The 26995-nt window shown below is 56.1% G+C and overlaps 3 protein-coding genes across 10 annotated transcripts; all 3 read left to right on the top strand.

The window, feature by feature from the left end:
• The first annotated feature begins 1139 nt into the window (after positions 1-1139).
• On the top strand, positions 1140-13944 carry eloa (elongin A). Of its 4 annotated transcripts, none has more exons than XM_069196224.1 (13): positions 4082-5277; positions 5505-5583; positions 5883-5939; positions 6154-6266; positions 7245-7801; positions 7927-8246; positions 8682-8793; positions 8921-9073; positions 9185-9282; positions 9359-9539; positions 10930-11065; positions 11804-11958; positions 12287-13944. In XM_069196224.1, exons 1-13 carry the CDS (start codon positions 5030-5032, stop codon positions 12346-12348), a joined length of 2271 nt encoding a protein of 756 aa, XP_069052325.1. In that variant the 5' UTR covers positions 4082-5029; the 3' UTR covers positions 12349-13944. The 4 variants fall into 4 exon arrangements, with proteins under 4 accessions (XP_069052327.1, XP_069052328.1, XP_069052325.1 ...); XM_069196225.1 differs by having other exon boundaries at positions 7927-8219; XM_069196226.1 differs by lacking the exons at positions 4082-5277; positions 5505-5583 and adding an exon at positions 1140-1482.
• An 80-nt stretch (positions 13945-14024) lies between these two features.
• On the top strand, positions 14025-16556 carry pithd1 (PITH (C-terminal proteasome-interacting domain of thioredoxin-like) domain containing 1). 2 transcript variants are annotated; one of them, XM_069195435.1, is made up of 6 exons: positions 14025-14324; positions 14667-14710; positions 15296-15373; positions 15621-15725; positions 16109-16217; positions 16295-16556. In XM_069195435.1, exons 1-6 carry the CDS (start codon positions 14133-14135, stop codon positions 16394-16396), a joined length of 630 nt encoding a protein of 209 aa, XP_069051536.1. In that variant the 5' UTR covers positions 14025-14132; the 3' UTR covers positions 16397-16556. The 2 variants fall into 2 exon arrangements, with proteins under 2 accessions (XP_069051536.1, XP_069051537.1); XM_069195436.1 differs by lacking the exon at positions 15296-15373.
• A 1813-nt stretch (positions 16557-18369) lies between these two features.
• lypla2 (lysophospholipase 2) lies at positions 18370-23188 on the top strand. Of its 4 annotated transcripts, none has more exons than XM_006631203.3 (10): positions 18370-18461; positions 19812-19904; positions 20314-20345; positions 20430-20495; positions 20677-20724; positions 20894-20964; positions 21054-21127; positions 21210-21311; positions 21407-21583; positions 21713-23188. In XM_006631203.3, the coding sequence occupies exons 2-10, from the start codon at positions 19827-19829 to the stop codon at positions 21761-21763; spliced, it is 699 nt and encodes a 232-aa protein (XP_006631266.1). In that variant the 5' UTR covers positions 18370-18461; positions 19812-19826; the 3' UTR covers positions 21764-23188. The 4 variants fall into 4 exon arrangements, with proteins under 4 accessions (XP_006631266.1, XP_015203862.1, XP_015203861.1 ...); XM_015348376.2 differs by having other exon boundaries at positions 18449-18473; XM_015348375.1 differs by lacking the exon at positions 18370-18461 and adding an exon at positions 18481-18511.
• Positions 23189-26995: the final 3807 nt, after the last annotated feature.

Genomic DNA, 26995 nt, shown 5'->3' on the forward strand with positions numbered 1-26995 from the left:
CAGTTCCAAATACAGACACCCCCACTCCTAAAATATCCTCCAGCCCAGTCAGCTGACATCCCCTTAGGTGGGACAGAGCCAGAAAGGCAATTAACCCTTGAGGCCCTGAAACAGACAGTTGTGCTTGTTCAGCTGTGTTTTTGTCCAGCTCTGACGGGGCAGCGCAGGACTGGACACGCCGCCCAGACGCACACGGCCTGCCCCCTGACCAGCACAAGAAGGAGGGTGCAGGATGCTGGCGTTCCCGAACTATTACTGGGCACTTTCAGAGGTGAGGAGACACCGTTCCTTTCCTCTAGGCTGAGGTTTTCCAGCGCTGGAGAGAGATCACATCAACTCCACAGCCATCTTCCCCCCCCTTGAGAAACACAGTAGCTCCCAGTCTCAGCACTCAGGGGGACCTGTTCAATCATGTAAAAACAGTGCAAAAGAAATTCACGCAGTGGACTTTGATTGGGGAGCAGGACGGTGCCACAGCACTGAGGCCCTGGGTTCGATTCTGGACGTCGGGTGTCTGTGTGGAGTTTGCATGTTCTCCTCATGTTCTCTATTCACATCGGTTTCCTCCCACAGTCCAGAGTCATGCTGGTGTGTGTGTGTCCTACGATGGACAGGGTGTCCCGGCTGGACCCTGCTTTGTGTGATTAAAGAATCAAAAGGCAAAACATACAATAGAAATATGTAAAAAGCATTATTTTCAGCTTTCATAATAATAATAATAATAATAATTGCTTACACTTATATAGCGCTTTTCTGGACACTCCACTCAAAGCGCTTTACAGGTAATGGGGATCCCCTCCACCACCACCAATGGTAAATGGTAAATAATGGTAAATTCCTCGGTCTGTGAAGTTTGCCTATTTCTGTATTTCTCATTTTTTGTATTTCTGCTGTTTAAATAAAAACTTAAAAATTAAAGCTAAACAGAATCTCTTCCTATTGGTTTTGATGACGTTTACAAGCCATTTCCGCTCCCAGGTATCCCACAATGCACCTTTCGTTCCTGAACACCATAGAATTACTGTTTACCCTGGAAATGTAACAAGCGTCAGTCATTTTGCTTCAGCCCCACTAGCCAAAGGATATTTGTAACAGTTACGTACTAAATAATTGTGAGGTATAAAAAAGCAATTTACGTTGTTGTTAATCGTTGTTTATCTCATCGTTAAAACTGGAAAGTTGGTGAGGTACTGAGTGACCGCAGTAAAATGGTGTAACAGTCAGCGCATTTAAGGTCATGTGATAAATAGAATTGGCCTATCTAGTACTTTCTGGGATAGTCATGCCCTCCCCCCACACGCCATGTCATCTGTGGGCATGGATGAAGCCATGCGGCAGTGAGGGCAACTCCGTTGCGTCGTCGGCAGGGCACAGCTAAGCACGTTCCGGGTGAGGGTGCCAGCAGTAAAGATGGCGGAGGACTTGCTGGAAACGGTGGACAGGCTGCAGTCCAGGCTGTCGGACAACCAGGAACCCAGAAAGGTAAAGACCTGGGCTACCGAAGAAGGCATGGGTGCTAGCGGGGACAGGGTAGGCGGACAGCATTGCATCGCCCTCTCAGCTGGACAGTGTAGCGTCGATTGTCTGTCTTTTTTCTAGATCACGTCACGGTTTATAGTAATAAAGCGACGGTCTGTGGAGCGCAGGTCGTGTCTGCGGTATCGGGCAGGACGGGTACTAGCTCTGCACGGCGCTCGGCTGCAGAGTCCGGCCGGCAGCACTCGCCGGAAATCTGGACACGGGATCGACCTGTCCGTCAGTGTCCGGCCGGGAGCGAGCGCTTGTCCGGGGGGGGGGCGGTTGTGCTCGCTCTGCTCTCCAGCGCACTACCACGGTGACCCAATCCGTGCCGTAAACACAGACTCCACGCACAAGTCCCCGACCGTCTCCCCCTCCCCCCCGACGTGGGCAAACTGAGTGACAATAACAACATAATTTCCGTTTCGTCCATGACGTCACGAGGTGGTAGACGACGACAGCGCGCGCGGACGTACCTGATGCGTGCGCGAGCTGCGCGGCCTCCAGCTGCTGCACAACGCCAAGCACAAACAGGAGCAGTCCTGAGCCGGGTGCAGCGCAGTGCTTGCGCAGGCAGGCCTGATTTACCCACAGACCTACCACACGCAATCATGTAGAGGTTCTGTTTTTCGTCGGCTGCGATGGCAGAGAGGTTAAGGCGTTGGCCTCGAAATCCAACAGGGTCTAACCACGCAGGTTCGAACCCTGAGCCAGCAGCCATGTCATCCTGCAGCTCACAGCTGGCAGCCCATTGAAGCTCAGCAGGTGTGAGTATCTGGATGGGAGACCTCCTGGGAAAAACTAAGGCTGCTGCTGGAAGAGGTGTTAGTGGGGCCAGTAGGGGGTGCTCACCCTGCAGTCTGTGTGTGTCCTAATGCCCCAGTATAGTGACGGGGACACTGTACTGTAAACAGGCGCCGTCCTTCGGATGAGACGTAAAACTGAGGTCCTGACTCTCTGTGGTCATTAAAAATCCCAGGGCGTCTCTTGAGATGAGTAGGGGTGTAACCCCGGTGTCTTGGCCACATTTCCCATTGGCCCTTACCAATCATGGCCTCCTAATAATCCCCATCTCTGAACTGGCTTCATCAATCTATCAGTCAATCAATGAAGGTTTATTGATCGATGGACGAACAGTACAGCACAGAGCGGTGTTGTCGGCAGTGAAATGCTTTGTCCGCGAGCTCGTTAAGAGGGACAGGAGAGTAGAAGAACAGGAATTTATAGGGATTAGATTAACATTAGAATACAATAAATGACACAATTGCAATTTACAATACAATCACAGATTGTGCGAAAGTAGCACAGGGATAGGAGGTATTTAGCGCTCTTGGTATGTGTCCTGAGAGTGACAGGAGGGCCTGTTCGCCAGCGGCCGTTGGGGTAACTGCAGGCGTCTGCTGTGGTTGGCTGCTTAGGAGTCTTACTGCTGAAGAAGCTGTTCCGACACTTGGTGGTCTTGGTCCGGACACTTCGGTACCGGTGCCCAGATGGTAGCAGAGAGAGCAAGTTGTGGTGAGAGTGACTGGGGTCCCTGGGGACAGTCCTGGCCTTCTTGAGGCGTCTAACAGAGGAGTTACCCCGATGTTCCGTAGCGCAGTTGGTGGCGTTTGGCGCCGGTTTCACCCCCCTCTGGAGGACCCTGAGCTCTCGGGCGGAGCAGTTACCACACCAGGCAGGGGTGCAGCCGGGTAGGATGCTCTCAGTGGTGCAGCTGTAGAAGCTGGTCAGGATGTGAGACGGATTAACTTCTTTAATCTGCGGACAGAGAAAGCTGCCGTGCTGTCTTGGCTACGAGGTTGGTGTGGTGGGTCCAGGTTAGATCGTCTGTGATGTTGACACCTGGGAATATGAGACTGTTGACTCTCTCCACTGCGGACCTGCTGATGTGAATGGGTGTGTGGTCTGTTCCTCGGACAAAACTACCATCAGCTGCTTAGTTTTGCTGGTGTTGAGAGAAAGGTTGTCCTGACTTCATGCCTCCTCCCTGTACGCGGACTCATCACTGTTCGGGATCAAGCCGATGATCGTTGTAATAATAATAATAATAATATATTATTGCTTACACTAATATAGCGCTTTTCTGGACACTCCACTCAAAGCACTTTACAGGTAATGGGGATCCCCCCCACCACCACCAGCGTGCAGCCCCACCTGGATGATGCGACAACAGCCATAGTGCGCCAGAACGCTCACCACACACCAGCTCTCAGTGGGGAGGAGAGCAGAGTAATGAAGCCAGTTCAGAGATGGGGATTATTAGGAGGCCATGAGTGGTAAGGGCCAATGGGAAATTTGGCCAGGACACCGGGGTTACCCCCCTACTCTTTTCTAGAAACGCCCTGGGATTTTTAATGACCACAGAGAGTCAGGACCTCGGTTTTACATCTCATCTGAAGGACAGCACCTGTTTACAGTATAGTGTCCCGTCACTATACTGGGGCATTAGGACCCACACAGACCGCAGGGTGAGCACCCCCTGCTGGCCCCACTAACACCTCTTCCAGCAGCAACCTTAGTTTTTCCCAAGAGGTCTCCCATCCAGGTACTGACCAGGCTCACACCTGCTGAGCTTCAGAGGGCTGCCAGTTGTGAGCTGCAGGGTGATATGGCTGCTTGATATGGTTGTATCATCCGCGAACTTAATGATGGAGTCTGTTTTGTTCCTGGCGACGCAGTCGTGGGTGAAGAGGGAGTAGAGGTGAGGGCTGAATAAGCAGCCCTGGGGAAGGTTGCCGGTTCGAATCCCGCGGCCGGCAGAGGAATTCTACTCTGTTGAGCCCCTGAGCAAGGCCCTTAACCCCAACTGCTCCAGGGGCGCCGTATAAATGGCTGACCCTACGCTCTGACCCCCAGCTTCTCTCCCTGTCTGTGTGTCTCATGGAGAGCAAGCTGGGGTATGAGAAAAGACAGATTCCTCATACAAGAAATTAAAGTGATCTTTCTGATTTGGGTATGTGCGAACAGTGATCCTTGGGACAACATCTTCTGTACATTTGCTGATGTAGCCAGTAGCGTAGTCTGCGTACAGATTAATGTAGTTCCCTGCAGCTTCACAAAAAATCTGCCAGTCAGGGGTGGCAAAGCAGTGGCTTAGAACAGGGTCCGATTCCTCCGACCGGCGCTGGGTGGTCCCTGTCACAGGCTTCTCCTGCTGGAGTTTCTGCCTACAGGCAGGGAGTAGCAGGATGGAGGTGTGATCGGATTTGCCGAAAGGAGGTTGGGGGAGGGCTTTGTAGCCATCCTGGAGGGGAGTGTAAACACTGTCCAACGTGTTTGTTTTGCGCGTCGGGCAGTCGATGTGCTGATGCAGGTTAGGCTTGAGTTTCTTCTGATCCCCCGCTGTGACGGATGAGTCCTCGGGGTGAGTTCTCATGTCTGCCTAGGTGTTGGTGTAGCTCCTCCAGGGCTCTGCGGCGCAGTACACACCGCCGTGAGGACCAGTGTACACTGGTGTACATAGAAGGGGCGACATTTAATTGTCAGGTGTTCAGGATGTGGGGGCGTGACGATGAACTGGTCTGTGCACCAGGAGTTATTCCTCCACCCTGATCTTCCCCGAGTCCGTTGTCCTGTCCTGACGGAGCACGGAAAACCCTCTCGGATCGACAGCGGTGTCCAGAGGGGCTGCAGCCCGTGCAGCTTGTTGTCCAGGGATCGAACTTGCTCGGAAGCGCAGGGCGATTCCAGTGTTGTCTCAGTCTTACCAAGACCCCGACCCGCCTACCTCTCTTCCTGCACCGTTGCCCTCGGGAACAGGTGCGCTTGAAACTGTAGGCCAGGTAATCCATTGCCATATTGGGTGCAGACCTCGCTGAGCCGACAGTTGATCTTATGTCCATTAGCGTTTGTCGGTCATAGCTGATCATCGAGCAAGCATTGTGTACAGCTAACAGTGTAAAAGACAGCATAAAGAGAGGAAAAGACAAAAACGGACGGGAGACATCTTACACGCTGTCCTCTCTCGCTCTCCTCCCCACTGAGAGCTGGTGTGCGGGGAGCGGACTGGCGCATCATCCAGGTGGGGCTGCACACTGCTGGTGCTGGAGGGGATCCCCACGACCTGTAAGGAGCTTTGAGCGCTGTGTGCAGATAAGCGCTATATTAGTGTAAGGAATTTTCACTATGTGCTGAGTGTAAATAAAGACATTTATATGTGAAGCCTGGGCAGTGTCCCAGCCTCTGCTCTGAGTTAATCAAACCCCAGTTTTTATGAATCGATCAGTTATATCTGCGCTGGGCCCAGACCGGCCCGCCTGGGCCCGCTGGGTCTGGACCGGCCGCCTGGGCCCCCGCTGGGTCTGGACCGGCCCGCCTGGGCCCGCTGAGTCCTGATGTTGTTTGTTTTCTCTGTGTCTATGCAGCTGCTCAAGACTCTGAAGAGACTGGGAGAGCTCCCCATCACTGTGGACATCCTGGTGGTGAGAGACTCACTGCGGGCCGCACTCTTCCTCCCTTGTAGTGGACCGTACTCTTCCTCCCTCACCGTGGACAGTACTCTTCCTCCCTCACTGCAGACAGTACTCTTCCTCCCTCACTGTGGACAGTATTTTTCTTCCCTCACCGTGGACAGTACTCTTCCTCCCTCACTGTGGACCGTATTCTTCCTCTTACCTTCTCCCTCTCTGCCTGCAGGAGACAGGGGTGGGCAAGGCAGTGAACTCCCTGAGGAAGCATGAGCATGTGGGGGAGACGGCCAAGAGCCTGGTGGCCAAGTGGAAGAAGCTGGTGCCTCAGGCGGTGGACAGGTGCGTACTGGGAATGCTGGAGAACTGGGAGGGGGGAGCAGAGTGAATTGGGCTGGAGAGTGAGTCTGTAGTGGAGTCTGTTCTGACAGCTCAGCTCCAGGTGTGTCTGAGCTCCAGCCTCTCTCTCTGTGCAGCTGAGCTCCAGGTGTGTCTGAGCTCCAGCCTCTCTCTGTGCAGCGGAGCTCCAGGTGTGTCTGAGCTCCAGCCTCTCTCTCTGTGCAGCGGAGCTCCAGGTGTGTCTGAGCTCCAGCCTCTCTCTCTGTGCAGCGGAGCTCCAGGTGTGTCTGAGCTCCAGCCTCTCTCTCTCTGTGCAGCGGAGCTCCAGGTGTGTCTGAGCTCCAGCCTCTCTCTCTGTGCAGCGGAGCTCCAGGTGTGTCTGAGCTCCAGCCTCTCTCTCTCTGTGCAGCGGAGCTCCAGGTGTGTCTGAGCTCCAGCCTCTCTCTGTGCAGCGGAGCTCCAGGTGTGTCTGAGCTCCAGCCTCTCTCTCTGTGCAGCGGAGCTCCAGGTGTGTCTGAGCTCCAGCCTCTCTCTCTGTGCAGTGGAGCTCCAGGTGTGTCTGAGCTCCAGCCTCTCTCTCTCTGTGCAGCGGAGCTCCAGGTGTGTCTGAGCTCCAGCCTCTCTCTCTGTGCAGCGGAGCTCCAGGTGTGTCTGAGCTCCAGCCTCTCTCTCTGTGCAGCGGAGCTCCAGGTGTGTCTGAGCTCCAGCCTCTCTCTCTGTGCAGCTGAGCTCCAGGTGTGTCTGAGCTCCAGCCTCTCTCTCTGTGCAGCTGAGCTCCAGGTGTGTCTGAGCTCCAGCCTCTCTCTCTGTGCAGCGGAGCTCCAGGTGTGTCTGAGCTCCAGATGTGTCTGAGCTCCAGCCTCTCTCTCTGTGCAGCTCAGCTCCAGGTGTGTCTGAGCTCCAGATGTGTCTGAGCTCCAGCCTCTCTCTCTGTACAGCTGGCACGTCTGTCCAATCTGACCAATGTCTCTCCCTGCCCAGGCCCAGCAGTGCCAGGGAGGGACGGCCCCATTCCAGAGGAGGGGAGAGTGGGCGGAAACGCGTGAGGGAGCCCTCCCCAGAAGACCAGCACCCCAGGGAGGAGGAGCCGGAGGAGGAGGAAGAGGAGAGAGAATACCACACTAGTTACTCGCCCTCTCCCCCCCAACACCACTACAGCCCCCCACACAGCCACAGCGTCCAGGGGGGTTACCAGTCAGAGGGGTTCGAGAGTCCTGCGGAAGAAGAGCCGCCCCTAAGCCCCCGCAGGGAGATCAGGCATTCTGTACAGACGCCCAAACCGCACAAGGACCCCCACAGGGATCGGAGCGCTCATGGGGAGCGGGACCGGGACAAGGACAAGGAGCATCGTCATGGGGACAAGCCCCAGGGCAGAGGCAGTGGCGAGGTGAAGAAGCGCAGTAAGGAGGCCGACCACCAGGGCGGCGCCAAAGACAAACCCCCGAAACAGAGCCGGCCCCTGCAGCCCCGTGGCCCATCTGACCCCCCCCACAAGGCAGAGAGGGAGGGCAAGAGTGAGAAGAGGGGTGGCGTGGAGGGTAAGACCGTGCTGCTGGGGCGGGAGAGGGGCACACAGTGGACGGGAGGGGTAAGAGAGGATGGGGGGGGCAGTAAGAGTGAAGTCTGCTGAAGCAGCAGTAACCCCTCTCTCCCTCTCCCCCAGCGAAGCCCCGGGACCCCGGCCAGGCCCAGGACCGGCCCAAGCCGGCCTCCAGAGGGGGCGCTGTTGAGGAGGAGGAGGAGGCCTTCGAGGCGCCCACCATGTCCTTCGAGTCCTTCCTCAACTACGACGCCCCCCCACCCGGGAAGAAGAAGAAGAAGCCCCCCCGGCCCCCCTCTGCTGCCCCCCCCAAAGCCGCTGCCGCACCCAGCAAGGCCAACGGGCGCCAGAGGCAGCGGCCCAGAGCCCCCCCCGCCCCCGCAGCCTCGCCGCCTGCGCCCGAGAAACGCAGGAAGGTACGGACAGCCTCGCCGGCCGCAATGGTGAGCATCTGGACAAACACGGCTGTATATGCTGACGGCTCTGGTGGTGGCTGATGCTGTTGGCGCCCTCTGGTGGTGGTTGGGGTGGTGGGCGCCCTCTGGTGGTGGCTGATGCTGTTGGCGCCATCTGGTGGTGGTTGGGGTGGTGGGCGCCCTCTGGCGGTGGCTGATGCTGTTGGCGCCCTCTGGTGGTGGCTGGGGTGGTGGGTGCCCTCTGATGTCCCGCCAGGTTGCTACACAGCTGTTTCAACAGCTGACTTCCTGAGCCGCACATGGCTCCAGGAGAAGGGTTGAGACATCGCTGCCTGGTTATATCCTGTCCTGCTTCACAATCATGTACTGCACAGGGCGTCTGTGTTGTATGGTCTCCAGGCAGCGAGGAGATGGGCAGGGGAGTGTTTACTGTTGCCACAGACAGCTCTCCGTCTCTCCCAGGTCGTGGATGTGGTCCCCACTCTCCCGGACATCCCTCTTCCTGCGATCCAGCCTAACTACCGCCCACTGCCCTCGCTCGACTTAACCCCGCTGTCGCCCCAGAGACGCAAAGGTACCCCCGCCTGTGTGCCTCTCTCTGAGTGCTGTGCAGCTGAGCTCCAGGTGTGTCTGAGCTGCTGTCTCTCTCTCTGTGCAGCTGAGCTCCAGGTGTGTCTGAGCTGCTGTCTCTCTCTCCCCAGTTCCTGTGTCATGTGACGAAGAGGACGCAGGCTTCACTGGACGGCGCTTCAATTCCAAGATGGCGGTGTACTCCGGCTCTAAGACTGCATACCTGCCCAAAATGATGAGCCTGTTTGAGCAGTGCATCCGCGTGCTACAGAACAACATTGACTGTGAGTAACCACTCCCAAAAGTACAACGCTTTCCTGCCCCTGGGCAGTCTGCAGGCTCTGTCCTCACTGTCTCAGTCTGCTGCTGAGCTGTTCCCCTGCTCTGCTCTGCAGCGATCGATGAGGTGGGTGGGGTGCCCTACGAGATCCTGGAGCCAGTGCTGGAGAGGTGCACCCCGGAGCAGCTGTACCGGATAGAGCAGTGCAACCAGGTACCGGAGTGTCTCTGCGCCGCCGGCCCCGCCGTGCTCGCCCCCTGACACCCTGACACCCTGCCTCCTGTCTCAGTGCTTCATGGAGGAGTCGGACGAGCTGTGGATGCGACACTGCCAGCGGGATTTCCGCCGGGAGTCTCCGCAGGAGTACGAGTCGTGGAGAGAGATGTACCTCCGGCTCCATGACGAGAGAGAGGAGAGGCTGAGGATGCTCACGCAGAACATCAGCTCTGCACACGCCAACCGGCCAAAAGGTGCTCCTCACTGTGCCAGCTGTGCCCTCACTGACCCCTCACTGTGCCAGCTGTGCCCTCACTGACCCCTCACTGCACCAGCTGTCCCCTCACTGTCCCCTCACTGCACCAGCTGTGCCCTCACTGCACCAGCTGTCCCCTCACTGACCCCTCACTGCGCCAGCTGTCCCCTCACTGTCCCCTCACTGACCCCTCACTGCACCAGCTGTGCCCTCACTGCACCAGCTGTCCCCTCACTGCACCAGCTGTCCCCTCACTGTGCCAGCTGTCCCCTCACTGACCCCTCACTGCACCAGCTGTCCCCTCACTGACCCCTCACTGACCCCTCACTGTCCCCTCACTGACCCCTCACTGCACCAGCTGTGCCCTCACTGCACCAGCTGTCCCCTCACTGTGCCAGCTGTCTCCTCACTGACCCCTCACTGTGCCAGCTGTCTCCTCACTGACCCCTCACTGCGCCAGCTGTCTCCTCACTGACCCCTCACTGACCCCTCACTGACCCCTCACTGCACCAGCTGTGCCCTCACTGCACCAGCTGTCCCCTCACTGTCCCCTCACTGACCCCTCACTGCACCAGCTGTGCCCTCACTGCACCAGCTGTCCCCTCACTGTCCCCTCACTGTCCCCTCACTGACCCCTCACTGTCCCCTCACTGACCCCTCACTGTCCCCTCACTGACCCCTCACTGCACCAGCTGTCCCCTCACTGACCCCTCACTGCACCAGCTGTCCCCTCACTGACCCCTCACTGTGCCAGCTGTCTCCTCACTGACCCCTCACTGTGCCAGCTGTCCCCTCACTGTCCCCTTACTGACCCCTCACTGTCCCCTCACTGACCCCTCACTGACCCCTCACTGACCCCTCACTGTCCCCTCACTGACCCCTCACTGCACCAGCTGTCCCCTCACTGTGCCAGCTGTCCCCTCACTGTCCCCTCACTGACCCCTCACTGTCCCCTCACTGACCCCTCACTGACCCCTCACTGTCCCCTCACTGACCCCTCACTGCACCAGCTGTCCCCTCACTGACCCCTCACTGCACCAGCTGTCTCCTCACTGACCCCTCACTGTGCCAGCTGTCTCCTCACTGACCCCTCACTGTGCCAGCTGTCCCCTCACTGACCCCTCACTGTCCCCTCACTGACCCCTCACTGCACCAGCTGTCTCCTCACTGACCCCTCACTGTGCCAGCTGTCCCCTCACTGACCCCTCACTGACCCCTCACTGCACCAGCTGTCTCCTCACTGACCCCTCACTGTGCCAGCTGTCCCCTCACTGACCCCTCACTGTGCCAGCTGTCCCCTCACTGACCCCTCACTGTGCCAGCTGTCCCCTCACTGACCCCTCACTGTGCCAGCTGTCCCCTCACTGACCCCTCACTGTGTGCCCCAGGGCGGCAGGTGAAGATGGCGTTTGTGAACTCGGCAGTGAAGCCCCCCCGTGATGTCCGGCGGCGACAGGAGCGATTTGGCACAGCGTCCAGCAGCAGTGCCAGCGCCTCCTCTTCCTCCACCTGCGCCCCAGCCCGGTGAGACACGCGCAGCCCCCTCCTCCTCCTCATTCCTCACTCTCCGTGTGGCATTACTGTCCAGTGTGTGTGTCAACCCCTCTGTCTCTCTCAGTGCAGTGTTACTGTCCAGTGTGTGTGTGTCAACCCCTCTGTCTCTCTCAGTGCAGTGTTACTGTCCAGTGTGTGTGTCAACCCCTCTGTCTCTCTCAGTGCAGTGTTACTGTCCAGTGTGTGTGTCAACCCCTCTGTCTCTCTCAGTGCAGTGTTACTGTCCAGTGTGTGTGTGTCAACCCCTCTGTCTCTCTCAGTGCAGTGTTACTGTCCAGTGTGTGTGTGTGTCAACCCCTCTGTCTCTCTCAGTGCAGTGTTACTGTCCAGTGTGTGTGTCAACCCCTCTGTCTCTCTCAGTGCAGTGTTACTGTCCAGTGTGTGTCAACCCCTCTGTCTCTCTCAGTGCAGTGTTACTGTCCAGTGTGTGTGTCAACCTCTCTGTCTCTCTCAGTGCAGTGTTACTGTCCAGTGTGTGTGTGTCAACCCCTCTGTCTTTCTCAGTGCAGTGTTACTGTGCAGTCTGTGTGTGTCAACCCCTCTGTCTTTCTCAGTGCAGTGTTACTGTCCAGTGTGTGTGTGTCAACCCCTCTGTCTCTCTCAGTGCAGTGTTACTGTCCAGTGTGTGTGTGTGTCAACCCCTCTGTCTCTCTCAGTGCAGTGTTACTGTCCAGTGTGTGTGTATCAACCCCTCTGTCTCTCTCTCAGGATCAGGCCAGCCCAGTCCTACAGCTCCCAGTTCAGTGAGTCCTCAGCCCAGTTCTCGTCCCACAGTAGTCCCCCTGAGGTACCCCGCTCCTCCTCGGGGGGCGGTGCATCTGCAGTGGTGGGCCACAACGCCAGCAGCAAGCCCCAGGTCAAGAGTGAGTGTCTGCCGCCGCAGGGCTGTTGTCTCTGGTGCTGCCCAGAGCAAACTGTACCAGGGTCTTGCAGGAGGGAAGAGCTGATGTCCGAACGGTGACTGGACGCGTTTTGTTTTGGGGAATACACAGGAAAAGGAAAAGGGAAAAGGGAGTCTCTGTAGTTTTGGGGGTGCTTGCAGATGAGGCTGGGCAGGAAGGTAGCGCTGAGCGAGGCTCCTCCGGGCTCGTGAATCAGGTCATTAACGAGTGGACAGGCAGACCTGGGTGTGTTCTGCAGGGAGAGCTGGGGACATGTGTCTGACTCACTCCTGCCTTGTCTGTCTTTCAGAGATCGCCCCCATGATGGCCAAAACTATCAAAGCTTTCAAGAACAGGTTCTCCAGACGATAGAGACTGCAATGACCCTGTACCCCTCCTTCTGTACCTGCCGTGAGTCCTGGGAGACTTCCCCAATCTCCTCCAGACCCCAGATGATGCCCCCTTTTCCTTGAAATGCCCCACCCCCCGGGAGGAAGAGGGGGCAGCTCAGTGCATTTCCACAGCCTTCTGCTTGAGGGCTCTCAGTCACTTCATCACGGCGGCTCGTGGCTCTGCGCGTGGTCCAGTGAAGCTGACCTTCAGTCCCTGGCCACAGACACCAGTGATGCCTGCAGAACTGAGACACTGGTCCCTGTCCAGGGCCCTCTCCTGAGCCCCTTCATCTCCCTGGACCTGCACTGCGCTGACCTTTCAGGACTGTTACTCAGCTCTTCAGAAAATGAACACTGCAGATTTCAAGATGAAATTTGTATTTTTACAGTTAACTTGAAAATCTCCCCGTGGTTTCAGAGCTAAAAAAACTGATGGGTCCTAATTAAGGTAACTTACTGCTTCTATTAAGAGTTCAGGACTGGGATTTAAGGAACCAGTGAACACTGGAAACCTCCTGGAGGAGCAGGAAGGCTAGTAGTGAGATCACACACACAGACCAGACACTCACAGATTCGCACCTGCGCTCGGACCTGGCCAGACACTCACAGATACGCACCTGCGCTCAGTCCTGGCCAGATGCTCACAGATACGCACCTGCGCTCAGACCTGGCCAGACGCACTCGGATACGCACCTGCACTCAGACCTGGCCAAACGCTCACTGATACACACCTGGTTTTAGACCTGGCCAGACACTCGCAGATACACACCTGCGCTCAGACCTGGCCAGACGCACTCGGATACGCACCTGCACTCAGACCTGGCCAAATGCTCACTGATACACACCTGGTTTTAGACCTGGCCAGACGCTCGCAGATACACACCTGCGCTCAGACCTGGCTAGACACAGTCAGATACACACAAGTGCACAGACCTAGTACCAGATACGCACCTGCACCCAGACCTGGCCAGACGCTCACACCTACGCACCTGTGCTCAGACCTGGCCAGATGCACATAGACAAGCGCCAGCCCTCAGCTCTGGCTAGACGCACATGCATACAAACAAGTGCACGGACCTGGTCAGACGCACTCAGATAAGCACCAGCGCTCAGACGTGGCAGGACACACTAAGATATGCATCTGCACCCAGACCTGACCAGACGCACATGCATTCACATACACACCGAAGCTCAGACCTGGCCAGACGCACTCAGATGCAGATCTACACTCAGACCTTGCTGGATGCACTCAGATGCACACTGGTACTCACCCCGATACAGCTGCTCTCCTCCTGTGGCCTCATTCCCGCCCGCAGCAGTGACACTGGGAGGGAGCAGGACAGGGGCAGAGCCGAGTGTGGGACGGTCTCTCTCTAGTCAGGGCTTAGAGTTACTGTTGCCATGGAGAGAGTGTCCAAACTGCAGTTTGCTCTGTCACAGTATTTATTAAACAGGACGCATCACAGATCCGTGTACTGAATATCAAATAGGAGTGGATCAAATTAGTAATTTTATTAGATTTTATTAAATGTTTTATTGACCTTTTTAATAAAATTATTCACTCTTTGCCCTCAAATTATTTTTGTGGTTATCATTATAATTATTTGATCTTGCTGATCTCTCGTCACGTGAGAGGGGCGCGACTTCGTTTCCTGGTCACGTGGAGGAGCTCCGCTCTCTGACGTGGGGCGCGAGTTAGACACGCTCAACTTAAGTTTACAGGGTTGCGCTGTGGGCGGACGTGGTCACTCCGGCCGAATCGACATGTCTGGACACGGACACGGTCACGGGCCCGGCTGCGGGTGCGAGGCCGACCATGAGCCTGCGGAGAGGGGTTTGGAGTTCGGGCTGTACCGGCGCATCGACCTGCAGAAGCTGCAGTGCCTGAACGAGAGCCGGGAGGGAGACGGCAGGCTCGTCTTCAAGCCCTGGGAGGAGCGCGCGGACCGCGAGAAGGTGTGTGGTCGGTACCGGCTGGACCTGCGGGCGGGCTGCAGGCGCAGCCGGTCCGGGAGACCGGGGCAACAGAGCAACTGCGCCGTGGCGGCCGCCATCTTGGCTCCACCTTCGGTAGCCTGCGTCAGTAAGACCGTTAGCAGTGTTTTCCAAGCAAGATCGGGTCGTCTTCACGAAATATGTTTAGAAGTACCCGTGTAAGAGCTTCTGAGACCAAATACGGCGGATAATGAGAGGAATACAGACAGAGGTTAAAGAGTTAATTAAATCTAAATTAGTTTTTATTAATCTTAGTCCTTCATCCTTGGTCTTCCTCCTTCTTTCTGTCCTTGTCTTCCTCAGTTTGTAGAGAGCGACACTGATGAGGAGCTTCTCTTCAATATCCCGTAAGACATCTCCCTGAAATCCACCTGTCTTCATCTCTGCTGTCCACCTGTCAGTCTCTCTCTCCCCCTGCTGTCCACCCGTCTGTCTTTCAAACTCTCTTCCTGCTGTCCACCTGTCTGTCTTTCAACCTCTCTTCCTGCTGTCCACCTATCTGTCTGTGTGTCTCTCTCCCCCTGCTGTCCACCTGTCAGTCTTTTAAACTCTCTTCCTGCTGTCCACCTGTCTGTCTGTGTGTCTCTCTCCCCCTGCTGTCTACCTGTCTGTCGTTGTGTCTCTCTCCCCCTGCTGTCCACCTGTCTGTCTCTCTCTTCCTGCTGTCCACCTGTCTGTCTGTGTGTCTCTCTCCCCCTGCTGTCTACCTGTCTGTCTCTCTCTACCTGCTGTCCACCTGTCTGTCTGTGTGTCTCTCTCCCCCTGCTGTCCACCTGTCTGTCTCTCTCTTCCTGCTGTCCACCTGTCTGTCTATGTGTGTCTCTCTCCCCCTGCTGTCTACCTGTCTGTGTGTCTCTCTCTTCCTGCTGTCCACATGTCTGTCTGTGTGTGTCTCTCTCCCCCTGCTGTCCACCTGTCTCTCTGTGTTCCAGGTTCACTGGCAGTGTGAAGCTCAAGGGTGTGGTGATAAGTGGAGAGGATGATGACTCTCACCCCTCTGAGATGCGGCTGTGAGTCTGTCCGTTTGGCGTGGTGACGGAGTGGTGTCGCTCTCTCTCCGTCTCTCTCTCTGTTCTGCGTGGTGACGGAGTGGTGTCTCTCTCTCTCTCTCTCTCTCTCTCTCTCTCTCTGTTCTGCGTGGTGACGGAGTGGTGTCTCTCTCTCTCTGTCCTGCGTGGTGACGGAGTGGTGTCTCTCTCTCTCTCTCTCTCTCTCTCTGTTCTGCGTGGTGACGGAGTGGTGTCTCTCTCTCTGCAGGTATAAGAATGTTCCACACATGTCTTTTGATGACACAGGCCGTGAGCCAGACCAGGCCTTCCGGCTGAACCGCGACACTAAGGGAGACCTGGAGTACCCCACCAAGTACATGCCCCGTCTTCTGTATCGCTTGCGCACCTAATACACCCCTCTTTCACACCTAGTGCCCCTCTGACACCTCTCTTATACACCCAGCGTGCCTCTCTTACACCCCTCTTTCACACCTAGCGCTCCTCTGACACCCCTCTTTCACACCTAGCACACCCCTCTCACACGCGTCTCACGCCCCAGACACAGAGGCCGCTGGTACTGACGATGTCCTGCCCTCTGCACTATGCAGTCCTGGTCTCTTTTTGCACTGTAATCACTGCAGGCCGAATTCAGGCGTCTGGCAGCCAGCTTCTGTCCCCGTTCACAGTTCAGGAGCTGCCAGGGGCTCACTCCGCAATCACCTGAGAACACCCTGTGCTGTTCCCCTCTCTCTGCAGGATCGCTCGGTTCTCCAACGTCCAGCACCTCTCCATCCACATCTCCAGGAACTTCGGGGCCGACTCCTCCCGCGTGTACTACATCGGGCTGCGTGGCGAGTTCTCTGAGGTCCGCGGTGGGCCAGGGGTGGTGGGGGGGGTAGCAGCCGGGCGGAGTCATGTGCTCACCAGTGTCTTCCCCCGCAGGCTCACAGGCATGAGGTGACCATCTGCACCTACGAGGCTTCGGCCAACCCTGCTGACCACAGAGTGGACAACATCACACCCCAGACCCACTTCATCTCCTGAGGGAGGGCCGGGCCGGGTGGGGCTGGGCAGACTGACCAGCCGGACGCGGAGATCGATCCTGCTCAGCAGGACGCGGAACTCTGGGTGTGTGACCGCGTCTGCGGCTGACTGTGTGGGCATGTGAACCTTCTTGCTAATAAACACTTGTGTGGACACTGGACCCGGGGTGTTTTGGCTCACTGTCTTTTACAGTGCGGGCTGGAGCTTAGGGCTGGTGTCCGGGGAAGAAATAATTCCTCTCGCGGGTCTGTCGTCTGCATTGGGCGCCCCGCCTTGCACCTGCTGCTTGCTGGGACTGGCTCCACTCCTCTGTGACCCTGCGCTGGCGGGACACTGTGCTGTGTGCCGGAAGGCCCTGAAGGACAGTCGTTCTGCACCTGCAGCTCCGCAGGGCTGGAGTTGGACATCCACGCCCCTCCCTGCCTGCACACTGGCACCCACAGGGACCTGCCCAGTTCCCTGTCACAGCACCGCAGGGGACGTGTTTCAAACAGCTGCTCAGATTTCTCCCGGCCTGGCCGGTGTGTCTGTGCCAGACCTGCTCTTCCAAACACCACTCTTCAAAGGTAGTTGTGACCACCTGGAAGATTTCAATCACAGATCACATTTCGACGTCTTTTCTTGACAGTAGCACTGCTACTCCAAGGGAGCTTGCGTCCTGGGTTCGAGTTTGCATGTCTTCTCGTGTACAGCAGGGTTTGCTCTGGGCTCTCCTGCTCTCTTCCAGTTTGCAAAGACAGGGAGGTCAAAGGGGAACTCCCATCAGTGGGCCTGGTGTGGACTGTAGTTAATAATAATTACTTACACTTATATAGCGCATTTCTGGACACTCCACTCAAATAATTTTACAGGTAATGGGGATCCCCTCCAGCACCACCAGTGTGCAGCCCCACCTGGACGATGCGATGGCAGCCATAGTGCGCCAGAACGCTCCCCACACACCAGCTCTCAGTGGGGAGGAGAACAGAGTGATGAAGCCAGTTCAGAGATGGGGATTATTAGGAGGCCATGATTGGTAAGGGCCAATGGGAAATTTGGCCAGTACACCAGGGTAACACCCCAATTCTTTTCGAGAGACGCCCTGGGATTTTTAATGACCACAGAGAGTCAGGACCTCGGTTTTACATCTCATCCGAAGGACGGCGCTTGTTTACAGTATAGTGTCCCCGTCACTACACTGGGGCACTAGGTCCCACATGGACCACAGGGTGAGCACCCCCTACTGGCCCCACTAAAACCTCTTCCAGCAGCAGCCTTAGTTTTTCCCCGGTGGTCTCCCATCCAGGTACTGACCAGGCTCACACCTGTTGAGCTTTAGTGGGTTGCTAGTTGTGAGTTGCAGGGTGATATGGCTGCTGGCCAAGTCCTGTGTGAGTTCTGCTGTGGTCTCTGTGTGGAATGTGTAGATTCCAGGTGGGGTTGCACTGGTGGTGGTGGAGGGGATCCCCATTACCTGTAAAATGCTGAGTGAAGTGCCCAGAAAAGTGTAAGATGATGATGTAAGATGTGATGAATATTAATACTAATAAAAAAGAGACTCATAATACAAAATTACTCAGAACCTGTATTTATAATCATTATATGACACTATTTGTCGAGCCTCCTGTGTATGACAGAACAATGTGCTTTATGGGGCGGAGCGGTGGCTCTGAGGCTCATGACCTGCCCCTGTGGCTGGAAGGTTGCTGGTTCAAATCCTGCGGCCGGCAGAGTAATCCTACTCCGTTGGGCCCCTGAGCAAGGCCCTTAACCCCAGCTGCTCCAGGGGTGCTGTACAGTGGCTGACCCTGTGCTCTGACCCCAAGCTTCTCTCCCTGTCTGGGTGACTGTGTCTCCATGGAAAAAAGATGAATTCCTAATGCAAGAAATTGTATAGAAACATTATTATTATTATTATTATTATAGTTAGTCGAGCCTGTGCGTCGGTAATGTCTGGGAGAAGGGGCTGCTGGGAAGGGCTGCGGGGGCGCGGAGGGGGGGGGTGACTTGACCTCTCCGTGACCCCCTCCGTCTCCGCCCCTCTCTGCAGAAGCGGAAGTTCCGGTGTGATCTGGGATAGCGGGCGGTGAGTGAGAGTGTATGTGGGACCGAACCGGGCTGTTTCGAACATGACAGGTTGGCCGGCTGGGCCTCTCGCGAACGGGACTGACTGCCTGGCCGGTCCCGGGAGGCCGGTGCGGCTGGGGAAGCGGTTCCGGGGCGGTGTGGTCCGGGAAAACACCACGGATCCTTGCGGCTGCGGCCGGGCTATTGTGCGGATCGGACCGGAACCAGCCGACTCCGCTCTGGCCTCGCACCGCGGGTCACGATTTTATTCTCGGTTTAAAGCCAGCTAGCTCACCGGCCTCACTGTCTGTCGCGGCGGCCGGGACGCCTCTGCTCTCCGTCTCTACCTCTTCCTGTGTGGGGGAATGAGCCGGGAGAGAGAGGGCAGCGTCCCGCAGCCTGTGGGCATTGTGTTCAGGCGGGGGCTACCGTCTGTAGGCATTGTGTTCAGGCGGGGGCTACCGTCTGTAGGCATTGTGTTCAGGCGTGGTGATCAGTCTGTTGGGATCATGTTCAGGCGGGGGGTATTGTCTGTGGGCGGAGTGTTCAGGCAGAGGGTACCGTCTGTAGGCATCGTGTTCAGGCGGGGTTACTGTCTGTTTGCGGAGTGTTCAGGTGGGGTGTTCAGTTTGTAGGCATCATGTTCATATGGGGGTACTGTCTGTAGGCGGAGTGTTTAGTCTGTAGGCAGTGTGTTCAGGAGTGGGGTACCGTCTGTAGGCATCGTGTTCAGGCGGGGTGTTCAGTCTGTAGGGATCGTGTTCAGGTGGGGTGTAGAGTCTGTAGGCATCGTGTTCAGACGGGAGTACTGTCTGTGGGCGGGGTGTTCAGTCTGTAGGCAGTGTGTTCAGGAGTGGGGTACCGTCTGCAGGCAGTGTGTTCAGGCAGAGTGTTCAGTCTGTTGAGATCGTGTTCAGGCGGGGTGTTCAGTCTGTGTGAGGCTGGAGCTGGTAGGAGGTGTGTTCATGTCTGTGGTAACGAGCTGCTGTTCTCTCTCTCCACTTCCCTCTGACCAACACTGTGCCTTTGTCTGTCTGTGAGTGTGAGTGTGTGCAGGCCGGCGGTGTTCACTGAGCGTGTGCAGGCTGGCGGTGTTCAGGGAGTGTGTGTGTACAGGCCAGCAGTGTTTAGGGAGTGGGAGTGTGTGTGCAGGCCAGCGGTGTTCAGGGAGTGGGAGTGTGTGTGCAGGCCAGCGGTGTTCAGGAAGTGTGTGTGTGTGCAGGTCAGCGGTGTTCAGGGAGTGGGAGTGTGTGTGCAGGCCAGCGGTGTTCAGGAAGTGTGTGTGTGCAGGCCAGCGGTGTTCAGGAAGTGTGTGTGTGCAGGCCAGCGGCGTGTACTCAGCGAGTCTCCTCTCCCTGTGTCTCTGCAGCGCCCCCTCCAGTGTATGTGTGGTAACAACATGTCTGTTCCGCTGCTCACCGAGGCTGTGACCGTGTCGGGGACGGAGAGGGAGACCGCCGCGGTGAGGCCCGCTTACCGCCGTCGCCCGCTCGCTGCGCGGTGCTGAGGCGCCAGACCTCTCTCTCAGCGCGCTGCGCCACTCGGCCACCAGAACCGGGCTGCCGGCGTTCAGCATGAGGACAGAGCCCCCTGGCGCCCCCTGTCTGCAGAGCGCTCATACTGCTGCCTCTGCTCGGAGCCGGAGCACTGCTGCGGTTCTGGACGGTGGGGTATCGGTAGTGAACACTGGTGTTCAGGTCCAGCCTTGCTGAGCCACTGCTCACAGAACCAAGCGGGTCACCGGGCCTGGCGGCACCCTGCTGCTCCCTGGGCTGGGCTGATCGGGGTCTTTACCGGGTCCAGTCGCGCTTGTTAACGGCTCTGTGGGGCCGGACTCCCGTGACCCTCTCTAACCCTCTCTCCCTCTGCAGGTGATCTTCCTCCACGGGCTGGGAGACACAGGGTGAGTCTGAGCGTCTCAGTCTGGGCATTACCAGCGCACTCGCGGCCGCCCCCTGCTGACTCTTCCTCTTCCTCTCCCTCGCAGGCATGGATGGGCAGATGCCATGACCTCCATCAGGCTGCCCTATGTGAAGTACATCTGTCCCCACGCGTGAGTGTCTGTTCCTCTGTCTGTCCGCCGGAGAGAGGCGACACGCTCTTTCCTCTGTCCTGTGTTTGTCAGTGTTGGGGTGACTGCGAACAGCCTGTGTGTGTCTGAGCTGGTGGTGAGCGTTAGTGCTGTCTCTCTCATCTCGAGTCTCCTGGAATTTCCCAATCTCCTGTTTCTACAGGCCCAGAATCCCAGTCACTCTCAACATGAAGATGGTGATGCCTTCTTGGTGAGTTATTCTGTCTGTCTGCCTGTCTTGAATCTGGGTGACGGCCCGTGTCCCGGAGCTCTCCCGATGGCCCGTCTGGGACGGCCTGTGTCCCGGAGCTCTCCCGATGGCCCGTCGGGAACGGCCTGTGTCCCGGAGCTCTCCTGACGGTCTGTCTGTCTGCCTGCAGGTTCGACCTGATGGGGCTGAGCCCAGAGTCCCCAGAAGATGAAGCTGGAATCAAGAAGGCGGCTGAGAACAGTGAGTGGGGGGGGCTGGGGACAAGCCGATCAATCCGGCTGTGTGCTGCTGCAATCTGATCAATACCCTGTCCCGTTGTCTGTCTGCAGTCAAGGCCCTGATTGACCATGAGGTTAAGAACGGGATCCCAGCTCACCGCGTGATGCTGGGGGGGTTCTCTCAGGTACGGAGGGGGGGTCTCTCTCAGGGCGCTGGGGCCTTTCTTCTCCGGAGTTCACGTGTAACCCCTCTCTCCCCTGCCTCAGGGCGGCGCCCTGTCTCTCTACACGGCTCTGACCTGTCAGTTCAAGCTGGCCGGGGTCGTGGCGCTGAGCTGCTGGCTGCCTCTGCACAGGAGCTTCCCTCAGGTACTGTCCTCTCTCCGTGGCACTCGTCCGTGTCCAGCATGTCCGCTGTGTCCAGCCGCTGACCCGCGGCCACTCTGTCTCTGTCTGCTGCGCAGGCCGCCAGCAGCAGCGCCAACAAGGACACCCCGATCCTGCAGTGCCATGGGGAGATGGACCCCATGATCCCGGTGCAGTTTGGTGCTCTAACGGCTGAGAAGCTCAAGAGCATCGTCTCTCCGCAGAAGATCTCCTTCCACACATTCCCTGGACTCATGCACAGCTCCTGTCCGCAGGTCAGCGCCCTGCCCTGCCCTGCCCCGTGTGGTCAGCTGTGTGTTTCCTGTGTGCGCTGTTCTGACAGCACTGTGCGCTTCACTCCCTCCTCCTCCTCCTGCTGCTGTAACCCTTTCTGTCTCACGCAGGAGATGTCGGCAGTGAAGGAGTTCATCGAGAAGCAGCTTCCCCGGATCTGACCTCAGCTGTGACCCTGGACAGCGGCCTCTCACCTCTGACTGCTGACCCGCCATCCCTGACTTGAAACAGCCAAGAATGCCCCCCGCCCGCCCCTCCCCCCCCCGAACCCATGCGCTGTACGCACACACCCCGCCCTGTCCTGTCTTTGAGGGGTTCCCACTGACTGTCCCCCCCCTCCCTGCTCCGCCCTCCAGAACCCCTGTGCCCCCTCTGTCTCTATCACTGTGTTCGAGTCTGCAGACCACTGTGACTTCGCCCCGGCGGTGAGGGGGCCCAGCCCGGCCCTGGAGCCCAACAGCGACAGACAGGCCCTCTGCAGAGGGGCGTCAGAGTCTGGGTGTGCCCACCGGGAGGTGCTGTCCCCAGCTGACTGCGGGCGCCCTTCCTGAAACAGACCGCTGGGCTTGGCCTGTCCCGTCTTTCGTTTCGTTTTTTCTAAACAAGGAAGCAACACCTTTTTTTTCCAAACACAGATGTACTGTATATCTTTCAGAAAGCTGCGGTTTTGTTTTTTGGTCGTGTGAGGAGTTTTGTTTTTTGGTTTTTAAATGTGTGCTGCCCCCCCCCCCCAATGGGCCTTCCCCTCGTGGCTTGCCTGCAGGGTCAAAGATCAAAGGTCACCTTGCACTCTACTGTCATCCCAACTCTTTGATAACACACTTACACTTTGTAATAAAAGTGAATAACTGAATTAACAATCAAACCTTTTTAAATATATATATATAGAAAGTACAAAGAGAACAGAAATAATTGAAGACCTGTTAGTTGCAGAGGAGTAGAGCTGGGAATCCAGACGCCTCTAGGCAGCAGGTGTCTCTTTGTGCTGTCGGCTCTTATTTTGATCCCAGGTGAACTTGAGTTCGGTTCTGCTCTGGGCCTCTTGAATGTGATGGTTGTGTGAGAGAGGAGCAGGGGCTCCCAGCCTCAGCGCGTCTCTCTCTTCCCCTCTGTCCTCTCGGCCACGAACTGCGACCCCAACTCCGCCTGCAGCCTGGGTGTCTGTCTGCAGAGCCGGGGGGCTGCGAGTTTCCCCGTTTGTGTGGAGAGGGAGGGGTGCAGTGGGGTGTGGGGAGGGGCTTATCAGACAGAGGAGGACTGACAGGCCAGTGCTGTTGTCTTGGAAACTCCCTGATCCCAAACCCTTGGCGCGCCCCTCCTCCTGCTCCCTCGTGCGAGTCGGATCTCCAGTCTGCTCCGTGCTGGAGGGCCCTGAGCAGCACTGGTGTGGTTCTGGCCCGTCTCCTCGCTTGTCGGGTTTTTGTTTGCTCTGGGAGCTGGGAAGGTGTGGGATTTGTCCTGTGTCGGTGGACAGGAGGAGATGGGTCTGATGGACAGGGGCAGCCCATTGTGTGCTTTGCAGCATTTTTTAGTTTCTTTTTTGTTGACAGACACCTGTATGTGAAATAAAAAATCCCCCAAAATCACCTGGGCTCTGATGTCAATCTTTGAGGGTGATGATGGTGTAGCTGGTCGTATAGGAGCCGTGACAGCGAGCAACTATGGTGTTAGTGTGTGAATTCAGGGCAGTGTGAGAGGAGAGGGACAGCAGTGTCTCCAGTCCAGTCAGGAGTGTGTCAGTGTGTGAATTCAGGGACAGTGTGAGAGGAGAGGGACAGCAGTGTCTCCAGTCCAGTCAGGAGTGTCTCAGTGTGTGAATTCAGGGGCAGTGTGAGAGGAGAGGGACAGCAGTGTCTCCAGTCCAGTCAGGAGTGTGTCAGTGTGTGAATTCAGGGCAGTGTGAGAGGAGAGGGACAGCAGTGTCTCCAGTCCAGTCAGGAGTGTCTCAGTGTGTGAATTCAGGGGCAGTGTGAGAGGAGAGGGACAGCAGTGTCTCCAGTCCAGTCAGGAGTGTGTCAGTGTGTGAATTCAGGGGGAGTGTGAGAGGAGAGGGACAGCAGCGTCTCCAGTCCAGTCAGTGTGTGAATTCAGGGGGAGTGTGAGAGGAGAGGGACAGCAGTGTCTCCAGTCCAGTCAGGAGTGTGTCAGTGTGAGAGGAGAGGGACAGCAGTGTCTCCAGTCCAGTCAGGAGTGTGTCAGTGTGTGAATTCAGGGCAGTGTGAGAGGAGAGGGACAGCAGTGTCTCCAGTCCAGTCAGGAGTGTGTCAGTGTGTGAATTCAGGGCAGTGTGAGAGGAGAGGGACAGCAGTGTCTCCAGTCCAGTCAGGAGTGTGTCAGTGTGAGAGGAGAGGGACAGCAGTGTCTCCAGTCCAGTCAGGAGTGTGTTAGTGTGTGAATTCAGGGCAGTGTGAGAGGAGAGGGACAGCAGTGTCTCCAGTCCAGTCAGGAGTGTGTCAGTGTGTGAATTCAGGGGTAATGTGAGAGGAGAGGGACAGCAGTGTCTCCAGTCCAGTCAGGAGTGTGTCAGTGTGAGAGGAGAGGGACAGCAGTGTCTCCAGTCCAGTCAGGAGTGTGTCAGTGTGTGAATTCAGGGGCAGTGTGAGAGGAGAGGGACAGCACTGTCTCAGTCCAGTCAGGAGTGTGTCAGTGTGTGAATTCAGGGGGAGTGTGAGAGGAGAGGGACAGCAGTGTCTCCAGTCCAGTCAGGAGTGTGAGAGGAGAGGGACAGCAGTGTCTCCAGTCCAGTCAGGAGTGTGTCAGTGTGTGAATCCAGGGGCAGTGTGAGAGGAGAGGGACAGCAGTGTCTCCAGTCCAGTCAGGAGTGTGTCAGTGTGTGAATTCAGGGGCAGTGTGAGAGGAGAGGGACAGCAGTGTCTCCAGTCCAGTCAGGAGTGTGTCAGTGTGAGAGGAGAGGGACAGCAGTGTCTCCAGTCCAGTCAGGAGTGTGTCAGTGTGTGAATTCAGGGGGAGTGTGAGAGGAGAGGGACAGCAGTGTCTCCAGTCCAGTCAGGAGTGTGTCAGTGTGAGAGGAGAGGGACAGCAGTGTCTCCAGTCCAGTCAGGAGTGTCTCAGTGTGTGAATTCAGGGGCAGTGTGAGAGGAGAGGGACAGCAGTGTCTCCAGTCCAGTCAGGAGTGTGTCAGTGTGTGAATTCAGGGGCAGTGTGAGAGGAGAGGGACAGCAGTGTCTCCAGTCCAGTCAGGAGTGTGTCAGTGTGAGAGGAGAGGGACAGCAGTGTCTCCAGTCCAGTCAGGAGTGTCTCAGTGTGTGAATTCAGGGGCAGTGTGAGAGGAGAGGGACAGCAGTGTCTCCAGTCCAGTCAGGAGTGTGTCAGTGTGTGAATTCAGGGGCAGTGTGAGAGGAGAGGGACAGCAGTGTCTCCAGTCCAGTCAGGAGTGTGTCAGTGTGAGAGGAGAGGGACAGCAGTGTCTCCAGTCCAGTCAGGAGTGTCTCAGTGTGTGAATTCAGGGGCAGTGTGAGAGGAGAGGGACAGCAGTGTCTCCAGTCCAGTCAGAAGTGTGTCAGTGTGTGAATTCAGGGGCAGTGTGAGAGGAGAGGGACAGCAGTGTCTCCAGTCCAGTCAGGAGTGTGTCAGTGTGTGAATTCAGGGGCAGTGTGAGAGGAGAGGGACAGCAGTGTCTCCAGTCCAGTCAGGAGTGTGTCAGTGTGTGAATTCAGGGGCAGTGTGAGAGGAGAGGGACAGCAGTGTCTCCAGTCCAGTCAGGAGTGTGTCAGTGTGTGAATTCAGGGGTAGTGTGAGAGGAGAGGGACAGCAGTGTCTCCAGTCCAGTCAGGAGTGTGTCAGTGTGTGAATTCAGGGGGAGTGTGAGAGGAGAGGGACAGCAGTGTCTCCAGTCCAGTTAGGTGTGTCTCAGTGTGTGTTTTTGTAAATATCTAAAGAAAATGGTCAAAATAAATGAATATCAACTAGTTTAATTAGGTTTCTTTAAACATCTGGTGACAGGCAGGTGTCCTTCAGACTGTAGTGATGTGTATAATGAATATATACAGTATGTAATGATATTAGTCAGTGCATGTGCACAGGAATAAGAAAGTGTATTAAGCCAGGAAAGTCGTTACACAATGTGGTGTGCAGTCCCTTCTAGTAAAGTTATTTTTTCAAATTTTGTGGAGTGTTCATCAATCGAACTCTAGATATTAACAGAACAAAGACCATTCGAACAAATGCCATCAGAAGCTATGAAATGTTGCCTGTTTTATTCTCACTGAGAAGTGCAAGTTAATGCAATTCAAGACCACCCTCTGGTGGCTAAAAGGTGAATTTGTGCTGCCACCTCCGAGGTGACCAGTTTACCCATGGCCCAGCTCACTTTACTAGTGTGCTCTTGCAGACTATTTCTGGATGAAAAAAAGAACTCTTCAGTTAACATTAAAGGTTTGAGGTGAGCAAATCCTTCATGTTTAACCCACAGCAAATCTGTTAAAAAACATATCCAAAGAGTTCCGCTCAAGAGTTTACATGAAGAGTAGTGGGAGCATGGAACAGGTGACCTTCGAGATACAGCTGCATAAGTCCAGAGATCAATTACAATTACTAATTACCAAGCGGGCTGTGTGGGCCAAACGACATCCCCTCGTTTGTAACCTTTCTTATTTGTCTTTTGTGGAAAAGGTTTAAAAACAGGGATGTTCAGACACACTGGGATGGTCTGAGGTCCCAGGGAGTGTCTCCTGACTCCCTTGGCAGGACAGCACCTCGTCTGGCTACTGGCCACTCTCCCTTCGGCCATTGCAACTCGGGCAGTTGAGCTGGGCCGCTTGTTCCATCCTCCCACCACCCTTTGCGCACAGGAGCACCTCCTACCTGGAGGTTAAAGTGTCCGGGTCCGAGACCCACAGTGCAGTAGTCAATCAATCAATCAATCAAAGCTTATTTATTAAATGAACAATAATACAGCGTGCAGCAGTAGTTGCTAGCAATGAAATGTCTTTACTGCAAGCTCACCAGGGAGGGGATCACAAAATTTAAGGTAAAAAATGTTACATAATAATATGTAATAGTGCAATAGAAGTTCAATGAAATAAACTCAGACAGAGCACAATATAAACAGAACTGCGATGTGTCCAGGTTGTATGCAATACATTATGTCCAGGTAGTGCAGTATGCTGAATACAATGAAAACTGCGTGTCCATGTAGCCATTAGGGTTGATTTGCTGAAGGAGCTGCAGGTTGGCTATTTAGCAGTCTTATTGCCTGGAGGTAGAAGCTGTTCTGTAATCTGTTGGACTTTGACTTTGACTTTGAATGCTTCGGTACTGTATGCTGGGTGGTAGAAGAGAAAACAGTTTGTGACTGGGATGACTGGGGTCCTTGAGAATGGACCTGACCTTCTTCAGACATCCAGCTGAGTAGATCTCCTGGATGTTTGATA

This window comes from Lepisosteus oculatus, chromosome 11, assembly GCF_040954835.1.
Source record: "Lepisosteus oculatus isolate fLepOcu1 chromosome 11, fLepOcu1.hap2, whole genome shotgun sequence".
Classification (NCBI taxonomy): domain Eukaryota; kingdom Metazoa; phylum Chordata; class Actinopteri; order Semionotiformes; family Lepisosteidae; genus Lepisosteus; species Lepisosteus oculatus.